This window comes from Brachycentrus maculatus, unplaced genomic scaffold (assembly GCF_059751285.1).
Source record: "Brachycentrus maculatus isolate JH-2025_06_01 unplaced genomic scaffold, ASM5975128v1 h1tg000202l, whole genome shotgun sequence".
In the NCBI taxonomy this organism is placed as follows: domain Eukaryota; kingdom Metazoa; phylum Arthropoda; class Insecta; order Trichoptera; family Brachycentridae; genus Brachycentrus; species Brachycentrus maculatus.
In genome coordinates this window covers 2,137,375-2,162,024 of record NW_028280953.1, presented here as the reverse complement: position 1 = coordinate 2,162,024, position 24,650 = coordinate 2,137,375, and the positions used below count along the sequence as shown (strand labels likewise).

Sequence of the window (24,650 nt, the reverse complement as noted above, 5' to 3'; positions counted from 1 at the left end):
GTACTGTAATGGTGCATAGGGAACTGCATCGTATTGTCGGAGTGTTATCTTGATCTTTACTAACATGAAGGCAAGGTGATCACTCCTGCGCTTCAGGGTAATATTAAATAAATATTTTCACCTTCCCACTGGGAATCGAACCCAGGACTGTCAGTACGGTAGCAGAGCGTGCTGACCATTACACCAATGATAATGAACAAAACTGCCCCCAAATAGTGTGTAAAAATTAATAAATGAAAAATTTAATTCAACTTTTAATCTAATTTTATTTCTGATAATATCTATTGTATTCTTGCCAGTGCCTTTACTATGACCTAAAATATAATGTATACCCACACACAGGCCATGCCTTTGTGGGATCTTTTTTTGTATTAATATTATATTTATATATATTTTTTTGTACTTGTATATTTTATTGTGAAATGCAAAACAATTTGAGATAAAGAAAAAAAGAATCTTAATTTTAAACAGTCAAAGTTCTTCTTTGAGTGGGCTGCGGTAAAATGATAAAACGTTGACAGGTCCGCGGTGATAAAATGTTGGGAACCACCGCCATATCGCATATCGAGGGTAGATTACCTTTTGTATGGAGGACTTGGAGACGGGCATGGTTGGGGGCTTCTCTGCTTCGGGGAGGTTCTTGATGAGCTTCGGACGACCGCGACCTCTTTTAACTGGAGGTTCACCAAAACTAAAGAAAAAGAAGAAAAAATAATGAATAAATTGATACCAATATCAAAAATTACAAATATACAAAGAAAAAACAAGATGAGTGAAAAAATAAATGGGTATCAATGATAAAAAGTGTTAAGTGATTATTTTTTTTACTACAACTCGACTTTTCAAATGAGAATACATATCAATGTAAAATATAGTAGATACGGGCTCACAATTTTTGTGTTCCCCTGTAATATAATTATGTATTGCATGAAAGTATTATAATATAAAGTTATTTGTTTGCAGCGACGGAAGTAAATATGTAGTTTGTGAAAAAATCGGGAATAAAATCACCAATACACAAACATTTCTGTGTGTGCGCGTGGATGCGGGGAACTTAAAACAACGCCTTGAGCAATATCAAAACAGTTCAGAGAACAATAATTCATTTTAAAAAGAAAAAATGAACTATTATTTTAAAAATTGTCTGCCTCCGTAGTGTAATGGTCAGCACGCTCGGCTACCGTTCTGGAGGTCCCGGGTTCGATTCCCAAGGGGGGTAAAATAAATATAACTTTTTTTCACTGTCATATTTATTTAATATTACCCTGGACTGGTACCTGAAGCGGAGGGCTGATCACCTTTCTTTCATGTGTAAACGATCAATATAACACTGCGTTTATATGACGCAGTGCCCTATGCACCATTGGGGTGCGGATAAGGGTTTTATTATTTTATTATTATTTTAAATATTCAAAGTCGCAAAAGTAAAGGCCATTAAAAAAAAACAGTAATTTTCAACTATTTAAGGGTGAAAATGACTTAAATGTAAATAAAAGTCATGATTATATCTTCGAGATATAATCATGACTTTTTCTTCTTCATTTAACCCTTATCCGCACCCAATGGTGCACAGGGCACTGCATCGTAGCGACGCAGTGTTAACTTGATTGTTAATTGCATGAGGGCAAGGTGATCAGCCCTCCGCTTTAGGTACCAGTCCAGTGTAATATTAAATAAATATTAGAGTGAAAAATTCACTTATATTTATTTGGCCCCCCCCTGGGAATCGAATCCGGGACCTCCAGTACGGTAGCCGACCGTGCTGACCATTACACTACGTAGGTGGACAAATCATGACTTTACAATACCAAACAATTCCAATACTGGACACAAGAAGGTGAAGTAAGTAGTAGGTAAGATATTGCAAAATATTACCTCTCAACGGGGGAAGGTTTGTACTCAGCGGGCCTCTTGGCGGCTGGGCTGACGGCCGGAGTAACAGGGGAAGCCTCGTTCAGCAGCGGATGCTTCCGCGGCCTGCCGCGCTTTCTCCCCGTTGACGGAGTGCCCGGCTGCACTATCTGGAAAAGTTCAAATTGCTGTCAACCAAAGTGTAACCAGCGCAGTTGAGTTGGAGTGATGTGACTGAATTTAGAAATGCCAAAAATTAGTAGATTCAAGTATTGTACCGACATTTTTTGGTGGAACTGCATTTTACGGAATAAAATGACAATGATGTAATAGCAAGATTCAGTTGGAGTTGAGTCGTGGTTGAACGTGTGTGGATTGTGTTTGAATTAGTGATAAAATTGTGTTTGGATTGTGTTTGAATTAGTGATAAAATTGTGTTTGGATAAGTGTGTGGTTTGTGTTTGAATTAGTGATAAAATTGTGTTTGGATAAGTGTGTGGATTGTGTTTGAATTAGTGATAAAATTGTGTTTGGATAAATGAGTTGGTTGTGTCTGAATCAGTGATAAAATTGGTGCAAAGACCATGTTTGAATTGGTGCAAAGACCATGTTTGAATTGGTGCAAAGATCATGTTTGAAATGATGCAAAGACCATGTTTGAATGGGTGCAAAGACCATGTTTGAACTGATGTCAACATCACGTATGTCACCTTTTTCTCGACGACGGGCGTGCTGTGGTGTGCCATGTCAAACTCGTCGGCCTCCAGCTCGTAGTCCTCCTCGTCCCCGTCCCCGCTGTCCTCGTCCTCGCCCGAGTCCAGGCCGCTGCGGTCCCGGATCATGGCCGCGTAGTCCTTGATCTTGGACGGGCGGCGCGAGCGGCGCGGCGGCGACCCGGGCCCGTCCTCGGCCCACTCCGGGGACGCGTCCTTGGACTTGCTGACTGCCGACGCCTGGGGCTTGACAGATTTTATTTATTTATTAATTTTTTTATTATTTATTTATTTATTCAAAAAAGTTACATTTTAAGTACAACATAATACAATTTCTAAAAATTTATACATATGGCAAACTTATAGTTTTAGATTCGCTGTGCCTCTCCAAAAAAGAGACTGAGCTCTTGTGCTTGGAGAGGGACTTACACTCAAGGTTTAATGTTTTATATAATTAATGGTATAATAGTCTTTTTTTTAATTTTTCAAGATTTAAATGTAATGGGCATTAATTTTTTTCTTGAGAATTTTTATATCTTCTATTTTTTAAATTTCTTTAGGGAGTTTATTGAAATATTTAATTCCCAAATATTTGAAGTTTTGTTGAAATTGATTAGCATGGAGTTGAAAAACCATTTAAGAATCTCGAAGATAAACTTTTTTTAAATTCAAATATTTGTCACCCTTTAGTAATTGAATCATTGCGGTTTTTTTAAAAATGGTTTCTATGTCTGGGATTAGAAATTTTGTAAATAATAATCTTATTGGATATTTATATTTTTTTCAAGATAACTTTAATTATTGTTTTCTGTACTATTTTCACAGAGTTCAGTATGTGTTGTAGGTACCTCCCCATCCAACAATGCCATACTGTAGAAGTGAGTGTACAATAGCATAGTAAAGATAAATCTTCATTTTAAAACATTCTTTGCGGGAAATTCTAAAAGTGTCCATTATATTGTGGGTATACTGGACTTGCTGACAGGCGACACTTTGAGCTTGACAGATAAAGATACATCTTCATATTGATATCTCCATGGACCGATATGGTCAGCGACGTGAATGCCTGAAGTGTGAATGGTTAGGGTGTTATATTTGATCATTACTTCTATATGAATTCTGCATACTGCCTGTGAGACTACTAGAGACTATGGCTCTGACAAAGAGAAATGCAGAGAAGCTCAAGTTCACACAGCGATTCATGCTTAGTTTTAGCCTGAGGGATAAAATAAAAAATGAATATACCAGGAAGGAAACCAAAGTAGAGGACATCATGGATCGTGTGGCATAACTCAAATGGCAGTGGGCAGGACATATAGCGAGACAGGACCCCACGAGATGGACCCCAAGAACTCTACGATGAAGACCTTGGGAGAACAAAAGAAGTGTCGGAAGACCACAAAAGAGATGGTCCGACGACATAGTCGCTGTGGGGGGTAGAAACTGGCTGCAAGCAGCAACCGACCGGAGGAAATGAAAAGAAGGGGAGGAGAGAGGGCTCATAAAGAAGAAGAAGACTTCTATACGGAGTTGCATCGTGGACCCTCGAGATCAGCACTACGAACCAATTAGAGGGATTCCAAATATGATATTTTTTTTGAGGTCAAGGGATCTTGCATCTCTTATGTCACCGCGACCATATTAGGTCTATTGTGACCTCCCTCTGTATTACAGCTCACTGCCAAGACCTACGTGAGTCATGTAGCTCACAACCTGTCTTGGTGGTAGGAGTCCAGTAGAGGTCCTCCAAGGATGTGACTTTGTTTGCGAGCGAGTGCGTCACAATTGTAGAGAATGTGGATTGGCGTTTCGTTATCCTCCATACAAAATCTGCATACTGGGGAGTCATGAAGTCCAATTTTTGTCGTGTGTTTCCTCAGTCTGCAGTGTCCTGTCAAGGTCCTGGTCAGGATCCTTATATTACGTACGCTTCATCTGTCTAGTTCGCAAATTGACATATGACGCCATTTGCAATAATTATAACATATTCCGATAGTACAATTAATTTTGTGCCTTCCTGTATAAATAGCATGTGAATAATACTTTTATTAAAACCAGTATCACATATCGCTCACTCCTTTCAAGAACGTCATTAATCAAAAAACTTGATTTTTCAGTAGAATGTTTTTAAAGTTTAAAAATATAATACAATGTATTAAAAATAAATATCAAGCCACTTACTGAACTTTTTACTGTGCAACACATCTTTTTAGGTGAAACCTGAAGGTTTTCTCTCCATTTGAAAAATATTTAGTAAATTTAAGAAAATAATTAAGCGATACCTTTTGTTCAAAATGTAAAAACAACACTTTCTGCCCTGTAGCGGGTAAATATTAAGTTAAAAATATGCCTCTTTTGCTGGGATATAGTACATTTTCTGGGCATTCCGAAAACATGCACAACTGAAAATTGACAATTTTTGATTTATGACGTTCTTGAAAGGAGTGAGCGATATATAAATATTAAAATAACTCACTGCTTGCACCTGCGGCGTGAGAATGGTGAATGAAGTAGAGACTGTTTTCACTTTGGTCGGTGACTTTTCTTGGGTGGAGCTCTTCACTTTTTCAAATTCTCTGTCAACAGATATATCTCAAATTAAAAAATAAATAAACAGACTTCCACGTATCGCCCTCCAAGGCAACCCTGAAGGACGCAGACCCCCAGGCAGACCTCCGAAAAGATGGAAAGACAGCTGGGAGTCGACATCCCAAGAGCGACATGCGGAGGCACAAACAGATCACTAGGATCTACAATAAGAAGAAGAAGAAGAAATGGTCTCAGTGGCCAAGAAATACAATTTGTAAAGGAATTTTACATTACATAGCAAAATGTTTTTATTTTTATTAAAGGAATAACCTGCAAAGCGTCTATTTTAGATGCTTGTCTGCAGGTAGGATAGTGAGGATAGGGAAGGTAAATGTGAAAAATACATCACAAACACTCAGAACAATTGAAAATAAATCTTTCTAGAATTCATTTTTCAATTGGCGGGAACCGAACCCGCGACGCCAGTTTCGCAGTCGAGCGTCTACCCAACTACGACACGGCGCCTGTCCATAATAAAGCATAATGGATATTCGAAGCACTAACATTGTGTTTTTGTTAATTTACAAATACAAAAAAAATTGCATGTTATAAAATGGAAAATCACAAAGTTAGTGCTTGAAATTTGATTATAAACATATTTGTGATCAATGCTGGTTCCTTTTGAAAATTATGTCTTCTTCTTCTTCTTCAAACCCTTATCCATACCCTAATGGTGTATAGGGCACTGCATCACATAAACGCAGTGTTATCTTGATTGCTAACAAATGAAGGAAAGGTGATCAGCCCTCCACTTCAGGTACCAGTCTAGGGTAATAAAGAATAAATATTAGTGTGAAAAAATCACTTATATTTATTCGAACCCCCCCCGGGAATCGAACCCGGGACCTTCAGTACGGTAGCCGAGCGTGCTGACCATTACACTACGAAGGCGGACAAAATATTGTAAATTGAGGAAAATTACGTACAATAAGATAAAATGAGTACTTGGTTACTATCCAGTCCTTTAAAAAATATATATATCCGGTACCCAGCCAAATATTGACTACTTTTCACCCGGATTCCGGATAACATCAGGGTGAAAAGTAGCCAATATTCGACCAGATACCGGATATAAAAAGAAAAGCCGGATAGTAACCAGACACCCATTTTAACTCATTGTACATAATTTAAAAGAAACCAATGTGATTCTTTTTTAAGTGAACCAATGGACAACGCAGTACTTGTGCGGTTTCTTGGCGATTGGAGGCCTTTTGAATATATTTCCCCTGAAGAGGTCGTCGTCGGCATCTCGCTTCAGCTTCCTCGACGCGAATCTCGCCGCGCTGGTCGGCGTCTTGTCACGATCGCTGTTGGACGACGATTTGGCGTTCTGAAAGCAATGCGAAAAATCAGTGTCTTTTTCAAAAATTCAAATTATCGCGGATGTTTTTTTGTTGAGTTAGGACATTATACTTATTACATGACATGATTTCTTATTAATAACATAACTACTATAACATAACATAACATTCTACCCCTTTGGTCAATTGATGCTTAAGGACGGGAAGGGTATTTTTACCTTCTGCGCCGGCCTCGTTTCAAAGGCAGAATTGAAGGAATTATCCAATGTTTTTTTATGAATATTATATGCCAATCATTTTGTTAAGGTCTTAACTATACATACATAAATCGCTCACTCCTTTCAACAACGTCATATTTAAAAAACTTTTATTTAAAAAGGGGAGTTTACTGTATATTATAGGCATCTGATCTGATCAACCCAGAGTTTACGAAATGGTGTTTGGCAGGCTTAAGTGAGCACTTTATGACCTTTACTTTATTAAACATCCAAACTGCATTAACCTTTTAAACGCGTTAACTTTGTTCCTAAGAGACGCTCGTGCGCGGCTGTATTTCGCCGTTTTTTAAATTATTACTTTTATCATGTATTTAGTTATGAAACGATTTATTTTCCTAAACAAAAACGTTCAATGGAATTCATTGTGCCTTTTTGGTACTCTATAATACACGTGTGTCACATTATTCTTGAAATATATCGTAATATAAACAAATTAGATCGTAACATAAATAAATCAAAGCACGCATCGTGTGTCACTCTTACCCACTGGCGATGCGTAGCGTCGAGAGTGAGACAGATATAGGGCATGATTATGGCGCGGACTAATTACCGACCGCAAGAAAAATCAGGGATCTGTTGTTTTATTTATCCTTGTGATATTACAAATTATTAGTCAGATATTTCAACAGATGTCATAAGGCCGAGGATTGACGTATTATTTTATCCAAAGTTCCACACCATGAAAAAATCCCTCCAAGTTGAACTGAGGTTCGAAACTTGGAGCAAAGTGAAAACACAAACGCTTATGTCAGCCGCGTATGGGGCATGTCTTGTAAAAACACAAACGGTTATGCGAGCCGCGTGGATCCGGTTAATCGCTCAGGGAAGGCAAAACAGCTGTGATGGGTATTTTTTACGCCTGTGGACCGCTGGCGACAAGATTTGATATTTCGCTCACTCTTTTCAACAACGTCATATATCAAAAATTGTCAATTTTCAGTTGTGCATATTTTCGGAATACCCAGAAAATATACTATATCCCAGTAAAAACGGCATATTCATTTACCCGCTACAGGGCAGAAAGTGTTTTTGCATTTTGAAGAAAAGGTATTGTTTAATTATTTTTTTTAAATATATTAAATATTTTTCAAATGGAGAAAAAACATTCAGGTTTTACCTAAAAAGATATGTTGCACAGTAAAAGTTCAATAAGTGGCTTGATATTTATTTTTAATACATTTTATTATATTCTTTTACTTTAAAAACGTTCTCCTGAAAAATCTAGTTTTTTGATTTATGACGTTCTTGAAAGGAGTGAGCGATATGTAAATGGTTTTTCTCATCACAGTTCGACAATCTCATGGAAAAGCGAAGCAACCGTCACATATATGAAGTAAAATAGACTCTTCAAGATAATAATTATCACCTTTTTGAGCTCCATGATATCCCTCTCCAAAAGCTGCAGAGATTTCTCTCCGCTTCTCGGCGACGGGGCCTCCTTCTTCTCCTTGGCCTGACTGATCGCCTCCTTGACCTGACTCATCGCGCCTTTAGCCTGACTGGTCGCCTCCTTGGCCAGACTGGTCGCCCCTTTAGCCTGACCGGTCACCCCTTTAGCCTGACTGGTCGACTCCTTGGCCAGCTCCTTGGACTGACTGGCCGCCTCCTTGGCCTGACTGGTCGCCTCCTTCTTGTGTTTTGGACTCTCGTTGGCTTTAGAGCTGATAATCTTTTTACTGGACACCGTCTTAGTATCATCCTTGGCCTTTGTCGGAGTGTCTTTATCCTTCCCGTTCTCAGAGGACTTGTTTTTGTCCTTATCGACTCTTTCCGGAATCTTCACAGCCCTTTTTTCTGCCTTTTTCCCGGAAACTTCGATATCTTTCATCTTCTCGGCGGGCTTGGCCTCCGCGGGCGCGGCGGCCCTATATTTCACCTTGAGCTCTTCCGCGAGACGTCTCTGCATCTTGACTTCCTCCGCCTTCTGCAGGATGCTGGCCTTGGAAGAGGCTGGCGGAGTCGTCTTGTTCTGAACCACCAAGACTTGAGGCCGCGTGGTTTGAATAATCTGAGGCGGTTGAACTGTCTTCAGCTCGATGTAAGTTGGTTTGCTGTCATCTTCTATAAAGCAAAAAAGGAAAATTAGTGAATACTAGTTTCTTTATATAGTGCCATTTCTACAAAAATAGTATTTATATAATATGTATTTTATAGTCACAAGTGTGCATTACATCTTTCTTGTTTACTATATCTAACTGTTTTAAATTATACTTTTTTTTATATACAATAAAACATCATTTTTTACCCTCCCTTCCCGGTGTTGTGTACCTTGTACACATTGCTTCTAATAACCATAACATCTCAATAAATATAATAAATACAAGGCTAAGATTTTAGGTATTCCTCCATTACATATTTATGCATTGATTTAAAAAATAATATTAATAATAATCACAATTTATCGCGTACATCGGAGGTATTTTGCGAATATCGGAAACAAATTCGCGTATAAACAGCGTGTGAAGATTATATAGGAACCGCGACACTATATTCGCATCTCACTCTTGCATACTTGCACTGTCAAGCGTGAGGAGCTCAAAGCTCAATGTTCTCTGGCTAGCTAGCGAGCTAGCGGCAGTAGCTCTTGAGCTTTCGACAAGAGTGGACCTATGCTTGTTCCGTGAGCATTGCCAGATGGTTTTTTAATGCTTTCAGCAAATAAATCTACATTATTATAATTAAGGGGATTAGCTATGAATGTCCGTATTTTTCCAATTTAAAATTGCTAATTTTTTATTGTGTAGTGACTACCCAACACATTTTATTTTAGTACCAGAAGGGACCTATTGAAATAAGCTATGTAATAAATGTGAGAAAACAATGAATGAGGGATCCAATTCACAATACACAAGGAGATAAGAATAAGTAAAGATACCGTTCTCCCAATTTCCATAACCATTGGTAGGTTAAAATTCTAAGAAGGTCGGAACATGGTACAGAGAGGGGATAGAATGCCGAGTGGTGTCATACCTAGCTGCGTGGTCACCGGACTGGACACGGGCTGAGGGTCGTTGGCCACAATCTGCGGCATCTCGATCATGGCTGTCATGTTGGCCGTCTCCTCTGAGATATTCACCGCCATCTAGAGAGAATGTATTATTTTAAGTGTGTTCAAATCTTTGTTCACAAATTCTGCATATTAACCTTCCCCACCTTGTGTGTCTTGTCGATGAGTTCTTTTCACATATTTTTTATTTACATTTTTATTTATAACATAATACATTTGAATCATTTATACATATGGAGAACTTTTATATTTCGATTCGCTGTGCCTCTCCATAAAAGAGTCTGTGCTCTTGTGCTTGGAAAGGGACTTACACTCGTGGTTTAATGTTATATAATAAAAGATATAAAAGTTTTTTTTTTATTTTTTTTTTTAAGATTTAAATGTATAGAGCTTTAATTTTTTTCGTAACGATTTTTATATCATCTATTTTTTTAATTTCTTTAGGGAGTTAATTGAAATGTTTGATTGCCAAATATTTGAAGTTTTGCTGAAATTGCTAATATGTTTTTTAAAAATTATTTTTAACCTAATATACACACAAAAAAGAAAGATTTCTTTTTAATAAAAAGTATTTTACATTTTTCATAGAATTACCTCTTGATCATTTACCCATTCCTTTATTTTGCCTTCTATTTAATTTTAACCTCTTACCGCCATCGGCAAAAAATTAAAAATGTTTGGAACGATATATTGAAGTGTTCTACTCTCTCATATTTATTGTTGATTCTTGAATTTCATGTTAATGATGTTAATTAATCGGTTGAACTACAAGAGATGCAATTTTAAATTGATAAATAAAGTTTATTATTAATTTTTTTTTAACTTCAAGAAAAAAAAAATTTGGTAAATTTCTACCCGTTGGGTGGATTGATGCTTAAGGACGGGAAGGGTATTAACACACTTAGGGACGGAAAAGGTATTTCTACCCGTTCGGTCGATTGATGCTTAAAGACGGGAAGGGTATTTTTATCTTCTGCGCCGGCCTCATTTCAAAGGCAGAAAAGAAGGAATTATCCAAAGGCATAAAGAAGGAAAAAAAAAAAAATTGTACCCAGTCATATATATAATCAAAGGGACAATCCAATCTTGTTATATAAACATTTAAAATTACTGCCGGTACGTGGAATATTGTGGATGAGTATCATCGTTGAGCAACAAACTAGACAAAAATATCCACATCTTCTAGTACACAACCATGATACACGATTTACACAAAACGAAGGTCTGATAGTCCCAAGAATCAACAATAAATATGGAAGTCGAACACTGCAATATATCGTTCCGAACATTTTTAATTTGTTGCCGACGGATGTTAGAGGTCAAAATAAAAGATGGAACAAAGGCAAAATAAAGGAATGGGTAAATGATCAAGAGTTAATTTTATGAACATTGTAAAAAAGATTATATTGTTAATTTTTCTCCTTTTTTGTGTGTATATATTAGGTTAAAATGGTTAAAAAACAATAAAAAAATGTATGCAAAAAGAACTCCACCGACAAGACACACAAGGTGGCTTGGTGGGTCTCTGCAAAATAACTTTTTATTTTTATTTTTAATATATGTTACAAATTGTGATTTATAAAAAAAAAAAAAAAAAAAAAAAAAATCCAATGTTTCTTTATGAATATTATATACCAATCTCTTTGTTAACCGGATCCACGCGGCTCGCATAACCGTATGTGTTTTCACAAAACATTCCCTGTACGCGGCTGACATAACCGTTTGTGTTTTTACTTTGCTCCAAGTTTCGAACCTCAGTTCAACTTGGAGGGATTACGATATATTTAAAGAATAATGTGACACAAGTGAATAATGTGACACAAGTGTATTATAGAGTACCAAAAGGGCACAATGAATCCCATTGAATGTTTTTGTTTAAGAAAATTCTTAACTAAATGTACGTAATTATCAAATCCCGTCGCCAGCGGTCCGCTAGCGTATAAAAACACCCATCTGAAATGTATTAAGTGATCACTTTACGCACGTGCACCATTGACTAACTAACTAACTAACCAGGGGTAGGCAGAGAGAATCGAACGCCACACCGCTCTGTCTTTGCAAACATTCTTTGCCTCTTCTACATTCATGCACCTCCTCATACATACCCGATGATTATTACGACTCCTGACCCGGCCGCTTTCAAGTATTTGACATACCTGATTTTGCCAAGTTTTGCAACAATCACCATTCTAAAAAAGAAAACCAACCTGTTGTCCCTCATTTTCTTCCGCTTCTTCATCCTCTTCCTCTTCTTCTTCTTCTTCCTCTTCGTCCGCCGCCTGCTCAGATTCTTTCTGATCTAAAAAGATAACCAAATAATAACGTAATTACATAATAATGTATGTATGTGTGTACATTCCTGTTTTTCCGGGGTTGGATTTACCGGAGAGCGGATTATCCGGAAGACTCGAATATTTGAAAAAATGTTTTATAAAAAACAAAAATATTTCACAATCGTACTTATAATGTTCTCCTCCGTAATGGTCAGCATGCTCAGCTACCGTTCTGGAGGTCCATAAACATATAGTTGTTTAACCCTGATGATGACAAGATTCTTGTCGAAACTGGTTGGAGAAAAGTACCAATAAAAAGTGGTTAAAAACAAAGTAGTTTTCAACTTCAAACCCCTTATCCGCACCCCAATGGTGCATAGGGCACTGTATCATATAAACGCAGTGTTATCTTGTTCGTTAACTCATGAAGGAAAGGTGATCAGCCCTCTGCTTCAGGTACCAGTCTAGGGTAATATTGAATAAATATTAGAGTGAAAAAATCACTTATATTTATTTTACTCCTCGAATCGAACCCGGGACCTCCAGAACAGAAGCCGAGCGTGCTGACCATTACACTATGGAGGCAGACAAAGCTCTTTTTCTTGTAGTACATGCTTGCTAACTTTTTACATTTTTACTTTTTCATCTTTTTTATGTTTTTAAATTTAAATTTTATTTAAAAAAATAAAAAAAATTGTTTTCCGATAGTCAAGTATTTTTTTGTATTTTATATTAACACTATTATTCTAGTTCTACTTATAATACCTATACCCTTATAGCCTTCACTATGACTAAATTATATTGTATACCCACACACAGGCCATGCCTTTGTGGGATCTTTTTTGTATTTATATATATATATATATATATATATACAGTATCTACTCAATGAATTAGGGCCACGCAGAATTTCACGCAATTTCTCAATTCAAACAGGAATAACTCAGAGAAAACCTTAAATAAAACAACATTGAATTTTATTTACACATGAACACTTTATTACGCTTAAATTATGCATATATTTTCATATAAATATAGTTAGTATTTAGTATTTCCACATTTGGCAGAAATAACTGCCTCAATTCTTTTTGGCATACTTAAAATGCACTGTTTTATTATGTTTTTTATTTCTTCGTCTTCTGACCAATTTTTTTGAATATTTTTTTTTTGACAGTCTACTGTCGGATTTGGAAATGAGTAAACCTTATTTTTTAACATGCTCCATACGTTTTCTATAGGATTAAGGTCCGGAGAATTTCCAGGCCAGGGGAGCAAAGGCAGATTTTTGTTAGACAAAATTTTTATTATTGATTTAGCCCGGTGGCAAGGTGCCCCATCCTGCATGAAGGTGTATGGACCTTCTGTTGGGTCGAGTGTATGGTAGAAGGGCAATAAAATTCGTTCGAGGACCTGCTTATAGGAATTTTGGTTCATTGTTCCTTCCACGAAAAACAACGGCCCAGGTAAATTGTTAATAATACATGACCATATCATTGTTGCAGGGGGGTGTTTGATAACTTTTACCACACAGGCCTCATTGTAACGTTCCATTGGTGCTCTCCTGACGAATCGACGGCTCTCTGTCACGGCTTCTAACCGGCACTCATCACTAAAGATGACCTGAAAAATAATGAAAATTTAAGTTTAATTCAAATATATAAGTTTATTTACTAAAATGATATGTTGAAAATTCAATTTAAATAAATACCTTTTTCCAATCATCTACCGAGTAATTTCGATGTAGCCTGGCCCATTTTAATCTATCCGCTTTCATTCGTGGTGTCAATTTTGGTACTTTTACAGGGCGCCTGCATTTCAGATTTACTTCGTAAAGACGTCGCCTCAGTGTTGATACCGATATATTTATACCCTCTTCTTCCAATTTTATTTTTAATGTTTTAACTGATGCACTACGGTTTTTTAACGCACTTTGAACGATTTTTCGATCAGTCCTCGGTGTTGATTTTCTAATCCTACGACAGTTCTTTCGCCGATTGCTGGAGGCGGGTGACTGATTTTTTATTGATTTTGAAATTCTGTCCACTGTTTGATGAGAAACGTTTTCTTTTTTTGAAATTTCTCTATTAGATAGTATTCCTAATTTCAGTAGCACTATAACACTAGACTTTTTTTCCTCAGAAATGTCTTTACTTTTTCCCATTTTGTCTTTTTCAAAAAAAACACTTGTGTTTACAAAAAAAATTATACTTTATGAACTAAAATTAAAAATTAAGTTTTTTTCACAAGACACGATAACTATATAACCTCTCTGAACAAAACAATAACCAGAACTCAAGAAACTTCACTAATAAATAAGATAGGACTAATTTTTGAACTTTCAACTATCTGTCTACCTGTGCTAATTAGGGACCTTTCTCAGAAAAAGGGTTTTAAATTTTGTAAAGGCTTAAATAATCCAGGTATATTTTACATATTATTGAAGGTAATATACATGATATTAGATGTCAATAGAAAACTTAAAGTATTTATGTAAAATAAATATAATAATCCAAAAGATTTCAGAGTATTCAAAAAAATAATGGGTGGCCCTAATTCATTGAGTAGATACTGTATATATATATATATATATATATATATATATATATATATATATATATATATATATATATATATATATATATATAATTTTTTTTTTGGATTTGAATTTATGTCATGTAATGCAAAAGAATTTAAAATAATGAAAAAAAAAAGTCAATTCTAATTCCACTTACTCTCATAGAATTCTTCGGTGTCTTCTTCATCCTCTTCTCCGTCGTAAGACTGGTTGTTTATGTTCATCAGTTCAGACTCGTCAACCTTGAAAATTTACATATTTTAATTGCACCCCGAATGTCCCCAAGACTTAATTCCATATCTTAATATGGATTCTACTAAAGAACTGGTAAATTACAATATTTATAAAAGTAACTAACTAACTAACCATCACGCCGCTTCCCCGCAGGGGTAGGTAGAGAGAATAGAGCGCCACACCACTCTGTCCTTGCAAACATTCTTCGCCTCTTCCACGTTCATGTATCTCCTCATACATACCCGCCGATTGTTACGACTCCTAACCTGACCACTTTCAAGTATTTGGCATACCTGATCGTGCCATGTTTTAATAATAATAATAAAACCCTTATCCGCACCCCAATGGTGCATAGGGCACTGCGTCATATAAACGCAGTGTTATCTTGATCGTTCATACATGAAGGAAAGGTGATCAGCCCTCCGCTTCAGGTACCAGTCCAGGATAATATTGAATAAATATGACAGTGAAAAAATCATGGGAATCGAACCCGGGACCTCCAGAACGGTAGCCGAGCGTGCTGACCATTACACTACGGAGGCGGACTGCTTCGCCATGTTTTACAATATTTATTGGCAGCAATGCTAATGCCAATAGAGGGTTGATGGCAGGATTGGTGATATTTACCAGGCATCCCTCGAGGTAGGATATCTCCTTGAAGGGATCCTCGCTGGCCTGCTCCCGGTGCTCCGCGTCGATGTGCACGTCCAGCTTCTCCTCGCACATGAACACCAGGTCGCACCACTCACACATGAACTGCTCGCCTGCCGGACAAAACACACTCCTGCCTTATTCACATTTATTATTGTCACGATGCTATAGTTCTATCATCTTAAACTGTGACCCCGTGCACCCGCTAGGGCAGGGCAGGGGTGTACGCAGGGAATGTTTATGTTATTAGACCCAACCCTTGAGATTGACACAAAGGAGACTGCACACACTCGTCCTTGTACTGTCATAGCGACCTGTTGACTAAACCGATTGCATACGAATTAGCAGTTATTATTACCGATATTTGGGATGTTTATTACATTTATTACATGTTTAACCTTCCCGTTACTGTGATAAAAACAGTGCTCTATGCACCATTGGGTGCAGATAAGGGTTATGTACAATGTAATAGAATAGCTGATGAAAACGTGTACTCCAATTTGAGTCCCACAAAAGCTCTTATCGCAGACATTTCTCGTTTGAAGGATGCTTCGATACGAGATATGGGCCATGCGTACCTTCTATGTGTGACTTGATATGTATGACCACGTCGTCTACATCCTGGAAGCTCTCCTTGCACAGCGGGCAGGTGAGGTCCTGCGTGGCGTGGACTGCCGAGTGGAAGATCAGGTCGTCCTGGCACACAAAATTACAAACAGTCAATCAACCATTAGTATATGTATTAGTATACTAATCACAAGTAACCGCAAACCCAATTCCCATCTGTGCAATAGAAGAACGCTTATAAGCGTCTCCCGCTCCCTGCCAACAGTATGTAAAACACACTTTTAACCCTTACTGGTCCAATGTCCAATCTCATTTGACATAGATTTTTTGCTTTTTTGGATGTTATTCGACATTTTTTTCATCATTAGTATTATTTTCATATTATTTTTTGATATCTCATCAAAGATGGAGAAGAATATGAAAGTCTGGACATTTACGGGGCTTACAACCGTCATAGGCTGGTTTAAGTGATCATTTTACACACGTGTAACATTCACCAATTCTACCCATTATTGACAACCACACTTACTCAAATTCTTGGAAGTTCTATATAAATGAACCAATTTAGAAACCTTGTTCATGAATCACTAGAACTTCACTAGAGACATCTATTGGTGAGATGTAAAGAAGCTTTTTACTAAGCAGAAACTCTTATATTAGTATGTGAGATCCGAATCCTGGATTATAATCACACACATGAGAAACGCCAGAAAATACCATTTTTATTTTTATTATTAAGCTTATAATTTGACCAGATAATTTATTTACAACATTTTGAGTGTGTCCAAATACACTGGTGTAAAATGATCACTTAAACCAGCCTATGACGGTCGTAAGCCCCGTAAATGCCCAGACTTCCATATTCTTCTTCATCTTTGATGAGATATCAAAAAATAATATGAAAATAACTCCTGTAATTGGAGATAATCCAGATTATGTGAACAAGTATTTGGACACACTCAAAATGTTGTAAAGTAGTATTATTTATTTAAATTCCAAGCTTACATTTTTATCACTCGTATCTATTACAACAGTATGTGGAGCAGAGGACAAAAGATTTTTTTCCAATTGGAATGTAACTGTCTACCTGGATTTTTATTTTTTAATTTTGGGGGACCGCAAAAGGTTAAGTGTTTCCCGCACACAATGTGTTAAAAGATATATATACAACTTCCAAAATTTAGTAGTGTGATCATCAACCAGGAATGGTGATGTTACGTGTATAAAGTGATCACGCAACCAGCCTACAATAGGTTGTAAGCCTCGTATTTACGGGTTTTTACTCCTTACTCATTTGGTGCCACAATGACGTAATTATATATTTTTTAAAACAAGTCCAAAATGTGCGGAAAGACTATTTACATGGGGAGAAACATGGACAGAATTGATTTTGTGGTAAAAAATTTTCACATGTCGCTCATTCCTTTCAACAACGTCATATATCAAAAAACTTGATTTTTAGATCATTTTTAAAGTTTAAGAATATAATAAAATGTATTAAAAATAAATATCAAGCAACTTATCGAACTTTTTACCATGTAACAGATCATTTTAGGTAAAACCTGAATGTTTTTTCTCCATTTGAAAAATATTTAGTATATTTAAAAAAAATAATTAAACAATACCTTTTCTTCAAAATGCAAAAACAACACTTTCTGCCCTGTAGTGGGTAAATATTAAGTTTAAAATATGGTGCTTTTGCTGGGATATAGTACATTTTCTGGGCATTCCGAAAACATGCACAACTGAATATTGTCAATTTTTGATATATGACGTTGTTGAAAGGAGTGAGCCATGTGTGTTCTGGCACCATCTATTTTTGAGTATTTTTATGTAGGCTGGTTTGAGTGATCACTTTATGCAGTATTTGAAATACTTGATCATACCAATTTTCCTCGGTGTACATACAAATTCATTTTAAAAATTAAATAAATATAATGAAATCTTATTATGATTGATCACTTGTAGACATGTTACTTTTGATCACACGAAGTGAAGTGATCAGTCCTGAATCAATTTTTGGCCTTCTGGGAATTGAACCCATATGGCAAGCATTGCTGTCACATTACTGTCAAGGCAAGAAGGGTTTACCTGTTTTTGGAATATGACGTTGCACTGGGCGCATTTATAATCGTCTGATGAAGATCTGGATGTCCTCTTCTTCCCGGCCTGCGATTCCGGAATGTGCTTGGTCCGGAGATGTCTAGAAATCAAATCGGTTCAATTAAAACAAGGGAACTATGCATAGGAATACGAGGACTGGCAATCTGATTGGTTAAAGTTTCTTTTTCTTCTTGGTGTTAACCTTGAAGCCTGTTCTTAGCCTTCTGCGATGTCGATTCCCAGCTCCATCCATCCATCCCTTTGGTGGTCTGCCTGAGAGACGTCAACCTTGGGGTTGGCCATGCAAGGCAATCTAGGGGGAGTCTGGATGGTTCCATTCTCCTCATATGGTTCAAGTTTCAAGAAATTCTGCTTTTTCATATGGCAGTTTCTCAACTATGCCAGAAATTACCTCTTGTGTATGCCAAAGAAACCTCTAGAGGTTTCTTATTCTCCAGAGACTGTTTCTCTAGAGCAGGCCTGGCCAAACCCACATTGCACCCCGGGCCGCATCTAAGGGCCGCATACTGACAGCAATAATATTTTAAAAATGCAACGAATTTCATTCTTATTTAAAAAAAAAATAATAATAATAAAACCCTTTTCCGCACCCCAATGGTGCATAGGGCACTGCGTCATATAAACGCAGAGTTATCTTGATCGTTTACATATGAAGGAAAGGTGATCAGCCCTCCGCTTCAGGTACCAGTCCAGGGTAATATTGAATAAATATTACAGTGAAAAAATCACTTATATTTATTTGACCCCCCCTGGGAATCGAACCCGGGACCTCCAGAACGGTAGCCGAGCGTGCTGACCATTACACTACGGAGGCGGACAAAAGACTTTTTTGTTTTTTTGTTTTTGTTTTTTAAAAGTATTATAAATAATATGAATGCGGAGGTAATTAGAAAGTCCAATCAGGACCAGATGTGAGAGCACACATTGAACTAACTGAACTGTATCTAGTCTATGTGCGCGATCGTCACTGATCATGTAAATCTATGCATGCGACTGTAATTGTTGGCTGGTGTGCAATTGTCACTGGTGAGGTTAGTCCAAGTGCGTAAATATCATTGCTAGGGTTTGTCTGTGAATAAATATCATTTTTGGCTTCTGTCTATGTGAACGATATGCAATATTTTCATTGTTGACTTTTGTCTATGTGCGCAATTGCCACTAGTGGTGTTGGTCTATGTGCACAATACTCATTGTTGGCTTATATCTATGCGCACGGCTGTCTAATTGGTATGCTGAAATGTAGGGTACGCTACCTGGTGTAGTGGTGCGAGAGGAGGAACGCCTTGGGGCAGAATTTACACAGGTACGGTCGGTTTCCTGCGTGGCTCTGAACGTGCTTGGTGAGACGGGTCGATGATATAAATGCTGGAAAACAAAAAAACATGTTTGTTAGAAGCCAGTAGAAGGTGTAAGCGATAGTAACTTTAATACTTAATGTTCCGAAATGAACGCCCACACAGGGACTCGGGACTGCACTCACACTCGGGGCAGTAGTCGCACTTGAAGGGGCGCTGGTCGCTGTGCAGCACGGCGTGGCGGTCCAGGCCCTGCTTGAAGGCGAAGCGCTTGGGGCATACGGTGCAGGAGAAGGGCTTCTCCACCGAGTGCCTCTTCTTGCGGTGCGCGTCCAGCTCCTTCACCGACAGGAACATCATGTCGCAGTCCGTGCATAGCAGCTTGGGCACCGTCGTGTGGATCTGCAATCGACTCTCCCGTGACTCATCTTCAACCACATCGTCAAATATTTGGTCTAATCTTTCTCTTACCGTGCAAAAATATTTACAATATTTTGGCTCTACCTAAATCATTCTTCACTAATCTGGGTTTGTCCACTAACCGAGTTATTTATATGTCATATCATCTCAACATAGATGTTCATCTATGTTGAGATGTCCATTATTATTATTTTTTTAAAATGAATAACCTGTAAAGACTCTATTAGAGGCTTGTCTGCAGGTAGGGTAGTAAGGATTCAAAAAACCCTCATCTGCACCCAATGGTGCATAGGGCACTGCATCATATAAACGCAGTGTTATCTTGATCATGACCACATGAAGGAGAGGTGATCAGCCCTCCGCTTCAGGTACCAGTCCAGGTAATATTGAATAAATATTGGAGTGAAAAAAACACTTTTATTTATTTAACCCCCCCCCCTGGGAATCGAACCCAGGACCTCCAGTACGGTAGCCGAGAATGCTGACCATTACACTACGGAGGCTGACGTATGTAATAAACCAAGTAAAAAAATCTATTATAAAGTAAGGATAGGGAAGGTAAATATGAAAAATACATCACAAACACCCAGACCAATTGAAAATATATCTTTCTTGAATTTATTTTGCACTTGGCGGGAATCGAACCCGCGACGCGAGTTTCACAGTCGGGCGTCTACCCAACATCGTACATAATATGAAAAATAACTCCTATAACAAATTATCTTAAAAGATAATCCAGATTTGTGAACAGTATTTGGACACACTCTGGTCAATAAATCAACTGGTCAAATTACATATAAGCTAAAATAATAAAATGAAATAATATTTTTTGGCATTTCTCATGTATGTGATTACAATCCAGGATTCGGACCTCACACACATAATGAAAAAGGGTATCAGCCTTTGATGGTCGTAAGACCCATAAATGCCCAGACTTCTATATTCTTCATCTTCATCTATGTTGAGATATCAAAAAATAATATAATATGAATTATATAATATAAATAATAGAAAAAGAAATGTATTATCAATTTAATCTTGATTAAAATAGTACATGTTATTATTAAATACTTGTTATTGTGACTTCTACACTGAGATGTTTGTGTCGGGTTGTGGTCCCGTGGTTAGTGTCGCGGACTCTTAAGTCAGAGTTTCTCAGTTCGAACCTACTCTACCACAATTTGATACCTATTTCTAATAACAAGCCGCTTAGCTCACAAAAATAGTATGAAATTGAAATATTTGTGTAAATAATAAAAACACAAATATTACTCTTTTTTGATAAAAAAAAATGTTAAGATGTCAAAAATATATGTATGTGTTTACCTTTTCGTGGCGTCGTAGCAACGTCAGCCGAGCGAACGAACGTTGGCAGATGACGCACTCGAAAGGTTTCAGCCCGGTGTGCACCGTTTCGTGTTTCTGAAGATCGTATTTAGAAAAGAACGATCTGCGGACAATAAACCGGAATGAAATGGTCCATCTTGCCAAAGACAACGAGTCCATTCGTCAGGAGTTACACTCTGGCCGGTGATTCTTTAGTTCTTTGGACACGTTGCGCGTGGCAACGAGGATAGCCTGGAACGACTGGTTGTGATGGGTAGCCTGGAGGGGAAGAGAGGGAGCGGAAGATCTCCACACGATGGACCGATGGAGTTAAGGCAGCAGCAGGCACCTCGGTGGTTGGAGCGCTACGTGCAGCGCAGTCATAAGGGATAACTGGATAAGAGTCATTGCTTCCACAAGGGTCACAACCGGAGAAGAAGAAGACATAGTAGAGGGTGCGGCAGCTAACTTTGCTGATTTTTACTTGGCGCCAAGGGTTGAGAGGGCGTCATAGAAGGGTGGAATTGGTTTCAATAGAAAGGAAAGGTCCTAGAGTTTTGTTTGCCACCTCATTAGTAACCGCCATGTAGAAAGTCTAATATTTATTTAACATATATAAATACATATATATATATATATATATATATATATATATATATGTAATTTATTTTTTTATTTATTCGGGAATTGTACAGCATTACGTTTAGTAAAAGGATTTAATAAAAACTAGTTACATTAATCAAAATAAAGCCAATTACACAATTCCACGGATATTACCCTGGATTGGTTCCTAGGGGGCAAGAAACGATCAAGATAACATACATCAATATGATGCAGTGTCCTATGCACCATTGGGTGTGGATATTTTGTTCTTATTCTTCTAACCCTTATCATTGCATTATAAAAAAGCAGTGTTATCTTGATGGTTAACATATGAAGGAAAGGTGATCAGCCCTCCGCTTCAGGTACCAGTCCAGGGTAATATTAAATAAATATTAGAGTGAAATAATCACCTATATTTATATTATTCTCAATATTATTAATATTTAAAGCATTTACTTTGTGGTAAGTCGTTTTTACTTACTATTTATTTACACTTACATTTATTCGACCCACCCTGGGAATCGAACCCGGGATCTCCAGAACGGTAGCCCAGCGTGCTGACCATTACACTATGGAGGCGAACAGTGATATTTCATACTGCCGGAATGAGATTTAGGGGGGCGAAGGCGCTATGCGCAGTGGGTAGCGGGTAGTGGTCACCTGTCGCACAGGTGGCAGGGGTGCGTCCTCTCCCGCTTGTGGATCTTCTGGTGGATCTCCAGCAGCTGCTTGAGCGGGAAGGAGCGCTCGCACTGCCCGCACGGGAACACGTGCGTCGGCACCTCCGAGGCGGCCTCCTCCGCGCCGAACATGCCCTCCATCTCCTCCTCGTCTGGAACGCAGACACACAAACAATGCTTTTTTAATTTTTTTATTACCACACATACTAATAAAAGAGTTTCTGCTCAATAAATAGCTTCTTTTCATCTTTTTTTTAAAAAAAAAATTGTTTTATTTGTATACATTTATTTAAATCACAATTTATACATATTTAGAACTTTTTTTTTTTGCAGAGCTTGGTTTAAGTGATCACTTTACACATGTGTAACATTCACCAATTCTACCCATTATTGACAACCACACTACTCAAATACTTGGAAGTTCTATATATATGAACCCTTTTAGAAACCTTGTTCTTGAATCACTAGAACTTCACTATGGTCGTCAGCCCCGTAAATGACTTCCATATTCTTCATCTTTAATGAGATGTCAAAAAATGATATGAAAAATAACTCCTGTAATTGGAGATAATCCAGATTTGTGAACAACAACATTTTGAGTGTGTCCAAATACTTGTTCACAAATCTGGATTATCTCCAATTACAGGAGTTATTCTTTATATTATTTTTTGACATCTCATCAAAGATGAAGAAGAATATATTATTCTTCGGCGCGTATTCTTCTCACAAATTCTTGGAAGTATATATGAACCAATTTTGAAACATTACTCTTGAATCACTAGAACTTCACTAGAGACATCTATTGGTGAGATGAAAAGAAGCTTTTTAGTAAGCAGAAACTCTTTTCTTAGTATGTGAGGTCCGAATCCTGGATTATAATCACACACATGAGAATTCCATATTCTTCTTCATCTTTGATGAGATGTCAAAAATAATATGAAAATAACTCCTGTAATTGGAGATAATCCAGATTTTGTGAACAAGTATTTGGACACACTCAAAATGTAGTTAAAATTCAATACATAAATCAAAATAATAAAATAATGGTATTGAAATAAATATTAAAAATGCTATTTGAATACATATTTTATTTTATTGTAACTGCAGACAGTTGGTAGAATTCCATATTGAATTGTTGGGTAATATATCCAAAATTGAACAAGGTTTATTGGATTGAATTCTACATTTATTTATGTATATGTTAATACGTGACGCGTTTCGTCTTATTAAAACTGTTTGATAATGTCTTAATAAGACGAAACGCGTCACGTATTAACATTTACATAAATAAATGTAGAATTTAATCCAATAAACCTTGTTTAGTTTTGGATATATTACCCAACAATACATATTTTTATAGTGAAAAGCTCGACATGAAGTGAGTTCCGGGACCTTTTTTATTTTCGAAAAAGCCCTGGACATTGGCACCGCAGCCCTACCTTCTTCTTCCTGCGTCACGGAGAACAAGGTCCCGTCTTCCTCAGCCGTGACAACCACCAAGCTGGTGTGGGGCAGCCCCTTTTCCAGCGTGCTCTCTTTCTTGGGCCGCCCGCGGCGGTTCGGCGCTTTCGGCGGCTCCGTCGGCTCCATCTGTGAATATCGAGACAAAATAACGTTTCAACCTGAGCCGAGTCACTCTGTGGTAATATCTCTCTATATAAAAACTAATTAACCATCGTACCTGTGGCTGTTCTCGTCAGAACTTCGGGACGCGGATCTTGGGAGGATGCAGAGGAACTGGCAGCCGACAGAAAAGCCCGGAGACAGTTTGTGGAATCCGTATGCTTCGTTTAGGGAGTGGATATGGTTTAATTATCTTAATCGTTGACTACATGAAGGCAGGGTGATCACTCCTGCGCTTAAATAAATATTAGCATATAAAATCACTAATACTTATTTTCACTCCCCCTGGGAATCAAACCCGGGACCTCCAGCACGGTAGCTCAACACGCTAACGATTGTACCGCGGAGGCAGCGGAGTTAATAAAAATTGATCCTTACTAGAGCTGGAATATCTTCTGGAAGAAACCTTACCTTGACATCATTTTTTTCTTCTGCGTCTTCTTCATCATCTTCCTCGGAATATTCTCCCTTGGACATGGAGACCAGGGGAGCGGTTCCCGCCAACACTCCTTCCGGAACGTGCTGAAGGGAAATTGAAAC

The 24,650-nt window shown here is 37.6% G+C and overlaps 2 protein-coding genes across 6 annotated transcripts in view; one reads left to right on the top strand and one right to left on the bottom strand.

Moving 5' to 3' along the window:
- The window catches only part of LOC148307286 (beta-1,4-glucuronyltransferase 1-like), a 197,457-nt gene that overhangs the window by 42,795 nt on the left and 130,012 nt on the right, over positions 1–24,650 (top strand). Inside the window, exon 8 of one of the 4 annotated variants that reach the window (XR_015837876.1) lies at positions 13,515–13,617. The exons of 2 other annotated variants lie outside the window; for them this stretch is intronic. Coding sequence is in view for 1 of the 2 variants with exons in the window: in XM_088263715.1 (XP_088119841.1) it covers positions 13,515–13,608 (94 nt within the window). In the remaining variant the exon portion in view is untranslated. Of the gene's footprint in view, positions 1–13,514; positions 13,723–24,650 lie in introns of those variants that run through there. One more of the 4 variants, XM_088263715.1, reaches the window with a different exon arrangement.
- LOC148307289 (uncharacterized) overlaps positions 1–24,650 on the bottom strand; it is a 37,287-nt gene that overhangs the window by 8,228 nt on the left and 4,409 nt on the right. The window contains exons 3-20 of one of the 2 annotated variants that reach the window (XM_088263713.1): positions 24,522–24,632; positions 23,927–24,077; positions 22,468–22,639; positions 21,205–21,328; positions 19,644–19,860; positions 19,417–19,528; positions 18,131–18,242; positions 16,051–16,168; positions 15,449–15,585; positions 14,745–14,829; positions 11,947–12,038; positions 9,703–9,814; positions 8,099–8,793; positions 6,335–6,483; positions 5,041–5,140; positions 2,562–2,810; positions 1,876–2,021; positions 580–691 (exon numbers count right to left, since the gene is read on the bottom strand). In XM_088263713.1, the coding sequence (XP_088119839.1) occupies positions 580–691; positions 1,876–2,021; positions 2,562–2,810; positions 5,041–5,140; positions 6,335–6,483; positions 8,099–8,793; positions 9,703–9,814; positions 11,947–12,038; positions 14,745–14,829; positions 15,449–15,585; positions 16,051–16,168; positions 18,131–18,242; positions 19,417–19,528; positions 19,644–19,860; positions 21,205–21,328; positions 22,468–22,639; positions 23,927–24,077; positions 24,522–24,632 (2,994 nt within the window). The remainder of the gene's footprint in view (positions 1–579; positions 692–1,875; positions 2,022–2,561; positions 2,811–5,040; positions 5,141–6,334; positions 6,484–8,098; positions 8,794–9,702; positions 9,815–11,946; positions 12,039–14,744; positions 14,830–15,448; positions 15,586–16,050; positions 16,169–18,130; positions 18,243–19,416; positions 19,529–19,643; positions 19,861–21,204; positions 21,329–22,467; positions 22,640–23,926; positions 24,078–24,521; positions 24,633–24,650) is intronic. The other variant, XM_088263712.1, reaches the window with a different exon arrangement.